Below are 10,830 nucleotides of genomic sequence, written 5' to 3' on the forward strand. Positions count from 1 at the left end.
GCTAGTGGCCAATGCTGTGAGCTACTTGTCCGACAACAAACACTGCAGTCAGAAAAATCCCCACTGAGTTTGGGCAGCTGATTTCTCTGGCAGCCAATGAAAGCTTTGGCTGTTGCCCTTGAAGACTGGCTGAGCAAGCCAGGACGGAGCCCACCGAATGTCTCCCTATTCACCAGCCCCCCTCACTGGTGGGCACAGCATGTGGGGGGGGGGGTAAATGTGGGAGTGTGTGTGTGTGTGTGTGTGTGTGTGCAGGCACCCTCACAATTTTAGGCAGGTGCACGTCCTGTCCAGGGATACCACACCAGCATCATTCATCCGACACCTCACAGCCAGGGAGATCCTAGCCTCAATGAACAACAATTTGGAGGCATTATTTACAAATCAATTTCTCCCTCTAAATAGGCTGTTATAAGAGTGGACCCTTCTGCTTGCCCAGCCTGGGCCCACCTGTCACTGGGACTTCCTAGCCAGTGGTCACACTGTATTGATCTTTTTAATCCCCTCTCTTTGAAACACAGAGCCAGCTGATGTGGAGTTCCTCAAAAGAAAGAGTCTCCCACCGCCCCTACCTCTACAGGTAGCTAAAAAGTCTTAATTGGCTTATGGGGAGCCTGAAAGATCTCCCTTGTGTTTATAAGGTGAAAGGAAATGATGGATCCCAAATGCCCTGGTCTGTCTTTATCCGTTTCTTGGTGGAAATCAGGTGCATTTTATTTTTTTAAATTGTTTTTGAAAAAGCACTGGAAGGTTTGGAGGTGGGTAAGGATAGTGTTTCACTTTAGTGGTTGAGCTGCCAGGGGAAGGGAAGAAAGCCTCAGAGAGACACCAACATTAGGCGAGAAACTTGGCGACTTTTTTTTTTTTACTTGGTTTTTATTTACACAAAACATCTGCAGTACAAAAATGTAAACTTTGATAGCTCATAATAGAATAAACTCTTTATGTACAAAAATACATTTTCATATGAAAGAAGCATCTTGAATAAATTAAAGTACTTTCCAGCCCGGTGCCTGAATAGCTACGCAAGTCTCGGGTTCTTCCTAGAGCAAGCCTGCAGTGGTGGGGGTCGGGATCCATAATGCATGAAGCCCACTCCTTGTCTCTCCTTTTTAAGCCTTTTCATTGTATTGTCAGCCGGCTCAAACCGAATTTTCATGCTCGTTTTTCTTCATTAGAGTTCTACAAATTGTAAAATTGACTTTTCACCTCGTCTTCAGGGGCTGATCTGTCCCTTTTCTAAATCACACTGAAGTGGTGGCTGGGGTCAGCTCTGAGCCAGCCACAAAGGAGGTTTTGTGGAGTTCAGAAAGTGCAAAAGGAAAGGCCGTCTAAGGGCGGGCAGGAGGGGCCGGGGGCTGAGGGCTGGAGAAACAGACCAAGGGGCAGCCACGGCGAGGGTGCAGCGACCTAACAAGCGGCTCAGGTATCTCCCACCCCTTTAAAGCTCCTGCTTCCTCCCTCCGCCCGGACTGGGGGGTCCTGAGACTGCAGCTGGGGCTCCATCTACTGCCTGTTGCCTGAGGGAGGGGGGAGGTAATGGTGTCCCTGAAGGGCCTAGTGGTAAGGGATGAAACAGGGCGTCGTGTGGAGCAAGTCTTTGGGCAGGCCGGGGAAGGAGAAAAGGGGGTCGCCGGGGCCGTAGGCGAAGTCTTCTGAGGCGGCGGGGCTACTGGGGTCAGACAGCGGCGAGGCGGCGGCGGCGCAGGGGGAGGCGGCGGCCCCGGAGCCCCAGGACTCGGCGTCGCTGGAGGGGCTCGGGGGCCCGGGCAGGCAGGGGGCGCACTGCGGCGGCAGGAGGCGCTCCCGGGCACCGCCCCCGGGCAGTCCCTGGTCGGCTAGGCGCAGAGTCTCCGCCAGAGCCCAGATGTAGTTATAGGCGAAGCGCAGCGTCTCGATCTTGGTGAGCTTCGTGTCGTCGGGGAAGGACGGCAGCACGCTGCGCAGCGCATCCAGCGCCGCGTTCAAGTTGTGCATGCGGTTGCGCTCGCGGTCATTGGCCTTGACACGCCGGCTCCTGCGCAGCGAATGCAGCAGCGCCTCGGAGCGCACACGCGCTCGGCCCCTGCGCCGTCGCCGCTCCTGCTCGTCATCCTGCGCCCGGGGAGTATCGGAGGCTGCAGGAACCCCGGGAGCGCCTCTGCGCACTGGCACGGGCGTCCCCGAGGCAGAAGCTGGTGGCTGGAGCCTGGCACAGTCCTCCTCGTCGGTGAGGAAGCCGGATAGGTCGCTGCTGCTGCTGCTGCTGAGGCTGCCGCTGCCGCTGCTGGTGGTGCAGTCGAGGTCCGAGAGGCAGGTCTCCAGAGAGGCTGGCATCGTTGCGTGGAGCAGGACCGACGGGCAGGTAAGAAGGTTCCTGGAGGACGAGAGCCCGGGCTGAGGGCAGGGTCGCCGGGGCGCACTTACGTTCCAAATGGCCCGGGCCCACCCTGTGGCCGCTGCGAGCGCTAAGGCCTGGAAAGGCGCGGACCGCACCTGGAGCTTGGCTTCACCGCCTCGCCTCGCCTCGCCTCGCCTCGCCTCGCCTCGCCTCGCCTCGCCTCGTCTGGTCTGCAGGGGCCACGCTCCCGGCCGGTCTCCCGAGTGATCTCGCCGGCTAGCAGATCAGCTCGTGTGAGTACCGAGTGTGGCACACGACCGGCCTCAGGACCCCTTAAGTACCCTCCCCAACAATGGGCGCCCCCCTCCCTTGCCACCTCCGCCCCCGTGGCAGCCCCCGTGAACGGAGCGAGGCGGCAGGTCAGCCCCGTGCGGCGCCCGGGTATTTGCATAATTTATGCTCGCGGGGGGCCGCCCCGGCCCCTCCCCCCTCCCGGAGCGTGCCCGTAATTACCGCGGGCCAATCGGCGGCGTCGCGCGGCCCCGGGAGCCGTCTCCGGGCTAAGCCGGCGGGGGCGTCTCCCGGCGGTGAAGCGGAGGCGGGGGCGCCCGGCGATTAGCGGCCGAGGCACGCTCCTCCGGGGGCGGGCCCGGCGCCCCTCGCTGGGGTGGGATGGGGAGGCGGGGCGCCGGCAGGCAAGCGTGAGCTGCGCAGGAAGTTGCGGAAACCTGCAGCCGGCTGGAAGCCTGGGTTCGCTTCCTCTCTCCTGAGGCTGACTGGCCGCGTGGCTTTGGCCAAGTGATTTGACTTCACTTTTCCCATCTGTAAAATGGGGCAGAAGTCTCTCCTGTTGAGGATGATATGAAGTGACGTTCGAGGGACACTGGGAACGGCGCTTTTGTAACGCAGCGCCGGATGAATGGTTGGCAGAGGCAGCGCCCTCTGAACCCAGGGAAAACCCTATCCAAAGACAGAGAGTGGCGCGGTGAAGTTCGTAGAGCAAGGGCAGAGACAAGTGCTCCTGCTCCGTTCAGGTTGGTGAAGAAAGAGGGTAATATCTCTGCTGACCCTCACCTAGGGGCCGGGGTGAGAGAGGGTGGAAGAGCAGTTTGGAAAGTAAAGGAATGGATGGTTTTTCAAGTTGAGAGCAATTTTGGCCAAACACCCCTAACACCACTCTAGTCCCCCAGCCTTCCGACCCCAACAGTTTCCAATGACTTTTAAAGTAAGGCAAGCCTGCGAATCCCCTCCTCTCAGAGAGCCCCCCCCACCCCCTTTTTACTCTGTCTCTCTTGAAGGTGCCTGGAGTGTGAGCCCCCGCTGGGACCTGGCTTTCCTGGCCCAGGAGAGAGGGTAGCAAGCACTCAGCCGAGCCACTGCCCCCCCGCCCCACCATTCCTTTCTCTCCCTTAGTGACATAAACACACCTGTTACAGTAGAAGGTTTTCACTCTGCCTGTCACTTTTCTCTGGTCACCAGTGCTCACTTTGGAACAATAGAACCCAGACACCCCCAACTTTGTACCTAGGGAGAAATAGTCACTAAGGAACAGCGCCAGATTATGGGGGGAGGGAGGTTAAAAACAAAAGGAACACCTTTTAGCGAGGTTTCAGTCTTCTCCCCACGATATCTGGTTGATGGCTTCAGGTCTGGTCCCTGCTGTTCTCAGAGCCGTCTCTGCCTGGGACAACTGCCCCCTTTCTACAGGGCTGTTGTCTGGAGGCAGAGCCTGCCTTGGCTGGCTGTCCAGTGCTGGTTTTCTGGCTTAATGGACCCTACCCAGCCCTGCCTTCCCCTCTGTGGTGCCTTACATGTACTCCCAACCTGGAGCTTTAGGGTTGTTACAAGTCACCAGAAGTGGATTTAATCTGGTTAAGCAGAAAAGGGAATTTGTGGGGGTGATACTAGGCATTTGTGTGAGCCTGCTGGAGCTGAGGCATCCTCGCTCTGCTTCTCTGAGGCTCCAGTGCACTCCCACCAGCCTTGATCTGACATTGCTGGGCCACTGTATTATATTCCTGAGACTCTGGTACTAAATCACCATGAACTAGGGCCTTCAAACAGCAGACACTCGTTCTTCAGGAGGCTGGAAGTCTGGCATCAGGGCATCAGCAGCGTTGGCTGTGTTTGGAGGCTGTGAGGGAGAGTGTTTTCTGTGCTTCTCCTAGCTTCTGGTGGTTCCTGGGAATCCTTGGCCTTCCTTGACTTGTAGGTGCACCACTTCCCTCTCTGCCACCTCCTTCTATGTGTTTCTGTGTCTTCTTTTCTGTTGCTTATAAGGACCCTCATCACTGGATTTAGCGCCCACCCCAGTCTGGGCTGATTTTGTCTTGAAATCCTTACATTAATTCCAGCTGCAGAGAACCTTATTCCAAATAAGTTCACATTCTGAGTTTCTGGGTGGACATATCTTTTGGGGCCACTATTCAACTTACTGCAGCAACTTTTCTAAATTCTTGGAAGAAAGAATCTGTCTGTTCAGGGGAACAGGGTCACTGGAGTGGCCCTTTGTCATTTCTTGGCTGCCTTGCCCCTAAAGAGCCTTCCTGTGGAGGAATTTCAATGCATGAGCACCTCCCTCTCCATTCCTGGCAATTGGGGTATGACCGTGTGACTTAAATGGGGTCAATGGCATGCCCCACTTGGAACTTCGGCTCTGAGCTGGTGACGGTTCGGAGTATACATGTGTTGTGGCAACAACCTGGATGCGCCAGTGGCCAGTGGTGGAAGGTTTGGCTAGGAGCCAGTGGGTATCCTGCCCTAGCTCTTTCGTGGGCCTGCCTTCAGCTGTGGTCCTGCTACCCGTCCCCCAACCCCCCCTATATTCCAAGCCTGGTTCTTTAGTCTTCTTATTGACTGCACAAGAAACCCCATAGGACTTTTCTTAGTAGGACTCTTTTGCTTGAGTTGGCTAGGCTTGATGTCTGAGGTTTGCTAAATAAAACACCAAGTTAAATGCTCCATTGCCAAAGCACGGAGATTGAGGCAACCCATATACCGTATTGCTTGCCTATTCTGGGCCAAGCACTGTGCTAGACACTGGGTTAACAGGGATGAAAACCTGGCTATTGGGGGTCATGGGCTCTGAGCCTCATAAGCCTGGGGTTCACTGCTGGCAGAACCCTTGGAGATTACTCATTGGTGCACTGCACCTCATACCTAGGAAACTGAGGTGGGAGATGGAGGGGTCTTTTCTCTAGGTTACCCCAGGGATCACTGATGATCAAACTAGGCCCATACTCAGGAGTCCTTTCAGGCCCATTCCAGGTTTTTCCATCACTGTTAATACGTACACAGTGAGCACTTCTTGCATGCGGCCCTGTGCCAGATGCTGTGTGTAGAGTCAGGCAGGCCTGTAGTCATGGAGCAGGGAAGATGTGGCCAGGGGAGATGTGGCCACAGAAGGACGACCTGCCACTGGCTGTGAGAGGTACTGAAGGCCCACTGAGGGAATAGACCTGAAGAGCATTATGCACATCTCAAAGGGAAGGGGCGTCATCAGGGAAGGCTTCCTGGCAGAGGGGGACTTGAGAAGGCCTTGAAGGATGACTGGGATATGCACAGACAAATTAGATAGAAGACAGGTATGAAAATGACTGTGGCAGCACCGTGGGGGCCAGTCTGGATGGCGCTTCTATGGGCTTCCAGTGGGAAGAGGGTAGGGGACAGTCGTGGTGGGCCTTGAATGGCCATGGCAGTCTTTCTTCTTCCTCTTTGTCTCCTTCTCCTGTTGCTTTCTCTGAGTAGGGCTATCACAGTAGTTGCAGCGGTTCACTGTACAAGAGTATCCAGTGCAAGTGGGGGGCTAAAATCTAACCTCTCTACCATGTGTCGAGCCATGCACCGTGATTTGGGATGGCATCTTTCCAGAGAGGTGTGCTTTGCAAATGTGCCCAAAGGCACCTTATGAGCTAGCAGTGGCTCCGTGCTGTCTCCCACGTGTGTCCCACTCCTCTGCCCAAGCCTTAGTGACCTGACTGGGCAGGCATCTGAGCCTTGCCCTGCCTACCCCTGGCTCTTGGCCATTGCATGGAGCAGCTCCTTGCCGGACATTAGTGCCTGCCCACTTTGCTTTTCATAAGTGTATCTGAGGCTTGGGTGGGGGCTTTCCTGCAGGTGACCCGCTGCGGATGGAGCTGAGCCCTGGGAGAATGAGAACAAGATGTTAACTTAGGCTCCCATGTGTTCCCTTTGAGGCTCAGAGCACTCTCTTCCAAAGAAATAGTCAGAAGTTTCTGTTGCCCCCCCCAACCAGATCCCTTGGAGGCGAGTACAGAGCACATCTGTGGAAGCCCTCCTTCCCAGAGCACACTAGGATGCAGACGACGAGGTGGCGAGGGCCGCACCAGGTACCGTGGCTGCCTGATGTGTGAGCCATCCAATGGCCAATGGGGACAGAGCTAGGTGGGTGAGGCAGATGTTCCAAGGGCCTGGATGAAGCAGGAGTTTCTCACGCCGTGGTCACCTGAGGTGGTAGGGATGGTGGGGGACCCCAGCTCCGATGCCCTCCCTCATCAGACTCGGAAGTGGTGATTGATGCTTAGAGCGTCTGTTTGCCCTCATACGGGAATAAATGCCTTGCTTTAGCATCTGCCCTCCTCTCCTGTGCTTACCTGAGCCCGTGAGCACGTCAGACATGCTTCTGTGACAGCTCCGAGGTGCCCCAGGTCATACCAAGACTGGGGCTTCTGTGGTTTTGCTTGCCTGTGTGACAGCTGGGGGTGTGAGGGGAGGGGAGGATCCCCGGAAGGGGTGCAGGGGCTGGAAAGGTCGTGCCTCTTCCAGGCAGCTCTGGAGGTCTGACTCAAGACCACTGCAGAAGCAGCAGGGAGGTGATTTGAGCCCCTAACTGAGAGGACCCTTCTGATGTCAACACCCGCTGAAGGAACCAGCATTTTGGAGAGATGGGAGGAGAGGTTCTCAGGGTTGAGCAAGGCATTTGATGTTTCCCGGCTCTTTTGAGTTTCTTGGTTTCTTTCTTTCTTTTTTTTTTTTTTTTTAAGGAAGAAAGGCCAAAATAGGAGAAAAGAGTGGCAAATTATGAATGTTTACCTGCAGTAAATGAATGTGGTCAGCATATACAAATACAAAGCTGTCTGTGCTGCCCATAAGACAATTTTAGAATTTTTAAAATATTTTAAATTTATCTTTGAAGAAATCTCTACACGCAACATGGGGCTGGAACTCACAACCCTGAGATCGAGAGTTCCGTGCTCCAGTGACCGAGCCAGCCAGGCGCTCCAGAGGTTTTCAGCATTTCTAAAAGAGCACCAAATCCTCATATGTGTCTGTATGGAAGCAGATTTAAATTTGCGGGTGCATATCTTCTTCCTCTGGCCTTGTCAGTGACTCAGGGACCACGCGTGTGACTTCATTTCGCGTTAGTACCCACAGCCTTTGAGCCCTTTTGTGGACATGAAGCTGAGCCAGATGGCTTCCTCGCCATCCTCCCTTTCAGTGATCAGAAACATGTAAGCCTGAGATTGAACAAACTGCCTTTCAGAGATGCTGCTGTGGGATGAGGCTGAGGGGGGTCCGTGTCCTGCAATTCCACGTGCTGACATGCTAATATGGATGTGTTGGGTGGGGTGGGGGGAAGGACATCATCGCATTTCATACTTTCTCCCAAACTGTTTTAGCTGAGAGTTAGCATTCCGCATCCACACCAGTTGTTACATGGAATATTAATTTCAAGAGTGCTGTGGTATCTACGTGTAGATCTGGATTTTGTTACAGGCAATGTTCTTCTGTTTTTACAGTATACACGAACTCTCCGATGCCACTGAGGATAAGAGAGGTGAAGGGTGTCGGTGCCTTACCCAGCCACTCATCCACCCGGGTGTGGGGCACAGGGCAGTGCAGTGTACAGAGTTTATAAGGCAGATTTTTTGCACAAAGCAAAGCCGTGCGAGGGCCACCCTTTCCACACTGTTCCACCTATCACCGTGGAGGTCTTGCTGGAGCTACCTGTGGGGAGGGATGGCATTGGTTTGGTGGGTGGCATTTTAGAAAGAGAAAACATTGTAATCTTTTTTATTAGAAAAAAGGAAGAAAAAGGTGCAGTTACTCCAGAGGAAGGGATGAAGGAGGATGTCGGACCGAGAGGCACACAGTATTCCTTTCAGTCTGTGAAATACACCCGTAGATATGCGTTTCCATCTAAGAGAAGCGGGGTAGGGTTGGGGAGTGGAAAGGAGAAACAATTCCCTGTTTTCTTTACTGATGACCCATGACAGTTGTGGAAGGGGGGGGGTAAAAGGGAGGGGGAAACGAGGCAGGAGGGGGGAAACAGAGGGGTCTTTCAGTGACAGAGCAAGGAAAATGGCAAATTATCCATGGTTTCCAGAAATCCATGGAGGCCCCCTCGGCCCCTGCCCTGCTAAATACAGTGCCGGCTGTATGCATTTCCCACCTCAGAGATGTCTGCTTGAATATTCTGTGGCATTGTATACTGATGTGTTTGGTTGTGTACAATCTGCCTACTTGTGGGATGAATGTTGGCCTCCAGGGGAAGTCCTGGTGCAAATCAACTTTATTCTAGTGCTGTGTAAGAAATGCCTTCCAAAAACATATTGGTCAGTTTTGCAGCCAAATAAATTCTTTCCACAAGAAAATTTCAAATTTGATTGGAGTTCTGAAGCCTAGTGGCAGGGACAATATGTGCTTGGGCTCATCCAAGGTTTGAAGTGTGTTTGTGGTTTGGGTCAGTCTTGGGTAAAACAATGTCCTTTTTGTGCCCAAAGTACAGTGGGGGGGGGGTGCGAAGGGGGTGTGCAGGCTTGTGCAGGGAGGGCCCACGGGGTGCAGGCCCTGAAATGAAGAGGGAGCAGGCAGAAGGTGCTCACCCCCCACCCCCCTCAGCAGTGAGGCCTGGAATCATATTCACATCAGCTGCTTGAGGCTAGAATCAGTCCAGAACCTCCTTCAAAGCCTCTGAGTTTTGCCTTCATAGATTTCTTGAACTCTTCTGGGCTCAGATTTAGCAACAAAACAAAACAGAGGCCCTGCTGTTGCTGTCCCTAGATTCAGCTCCCCAAATCCAGGCCGCACCTGCCACGGGATATTCCTAAAGCCAGAGTTCATTTTTGTCTGTTTCGTGTTTTTGAACCCTTAAGAACATCTTCAGTGAAGATTAAAAACACCCCCTTCCCTCCAAGATGCTTGTGGGTCAAGTGTGGGAAAACTGTGCGAGGGTGTTTTCTCCTGTGTGTACAAAAGAAGTCGCAGTGAAATTTATCCTAATGGAATTTGACTATCGTTTAATGGAGAGAATTCTGAAATAAACAGAACAGAGAAATAGCTGAAGTGTTTTCCTTTTGCTTTTCTCTTCCTTAATGCTGCAGCTACATAAATTCATGTTGGGTTGGAACACAAACGCATTTTGTTTGTAGTAATTAAAATGTTTTAATGAGACAACCATAAAATCCACCATTAATTATTTTATTTCAAACACTTCTGCCTTCTTTTGAACCAGGTCTATTTAGAAATAGTTTAGAGAGTAGCCTGCAGTTTTATTCTTTCCTCTGCATTATACACAGGAGTGGAGAAGTCATTTATAAATAATTACACAATGTTTTGGGTCTTTGGGCTTGTATAATATATCAAAGCGATTAGTACACTTATTGTTCCATTGTAAATGCTTTTTTTCTCCTTTCAGTTTCACTTGCCTTGTCTTCTAGCTAAACCTTTTTCTGGAAATCTTTTGTCTTCTTCATTCTTTTTGCTTGTTACAGTCCGGGAGCATTCTTCTTATTCAAACACTCGCAGCAGGGGCAAAGAAAGCGACTTCGGCCGCATCTTAAGTTTTACCGTAACTTTCTGGCATTTTCTTTTCTTCCCGTTTTCCCAGACTACCTAGGGGCAATGAAGAATTATAACTTACATGAATTATTGGTACTCCCCTTGAGTTAAAGGGGGAGGAAAGTGCCTCATTTTCTATGCCCCCCTCCCTCCCCGGGGACCGAGCGAGCGGGCGGCCCGAAACAATGTATTTATCACTTTGCACGTCTTTGGGCCGCCGGCCGCGCCCGCACGCCCCCTCCCTCGCCGCCGCCGCCGCCGCCGCCGCTCCTTTCACCGAGCCACCAATCCAGGATCCCGGGCCGGGGAAGGGGGTCCCGGAGCCGTGAGGCCGAGGAGAGCGAGAGGGCCAGGGCGCGGCGGGGCGGGCCGCGTGCGGGGATTAGGGCCGCACGAGAGGAGACTACGCCGCGGCCTCCAGCCACGTGAGGAGGGACGGGGCTTCAGAGGTGCCCCTCAGCTAATCCTTGTTATCCGGCGGGCCCGCCGCGCAGGAGCCCGGGCCTGCTGCTCGGGGCTGGCTCCCCAGCCCGCCCCCCGGAGCCCGCCGGCCGCTGAGGCAGCCCGGGGCCCGCCTGCGGGACGGCGGGGCCGGGACCCCGGAGTCCCGCAGGTCAGGGTGCCGTCGGGGGAGCTCGGGCACGGGGTGGCCGCGCGCGTGGGGACGCTTCCCCGAGAAGAAGTTCGGGGGCGGAACACCCACGGGAGCG

The 10,830-nt window shown here is 54.0% G+C and overlaps 1 protein-coding gene across 1 annotated transcript; it reads right to left on the reverse strand.

Moving 5' to 3' along the window:
- Positions 1-1,557: 1,557 nt before the first annotated feature.
- Positions 1,558-2,343, reverse strand: NEUROG1 (neurogenin 1). Its single transcript, XM_026508027.2, has one exon. It carries the CDS (start codon positions 2,314-2,316, stop codon positions 1,558-1,560), a length of 759 nt encoding a protein of 252 aa, XP_026363812.1. The 5' UTR covers positions 2,317-2,343.
- Positions 2,344-10,830: the final 8,487 nt, after the last annotated feature.

This window comes from Ursus arctos, unplaced genomic scaffold (assembly GCF_023065955.2).
Source record: "Ursus arctos isolate Adak ecotype North America unplaced genomic scaffold, UrsArc2.0 scaffold_5, whole genome shotgun sequence".
Classification (NCBI taxonomy): Eukaryota; Metazoa; Chordata; class Mammalia; order Carnivora; family Ursidae; genus Ursus; species Ursus arctos.

Bases quoted from the DNA above. Each gene is read 5' to 3' on its own strand.
- NEUROG1 (XM_026508027.2), bottom strand. From the start codon at position 2,316: ATGCCAGCCTCTCTGGAGACCTGCCTCTCGGACCTCGACTGCACCACC.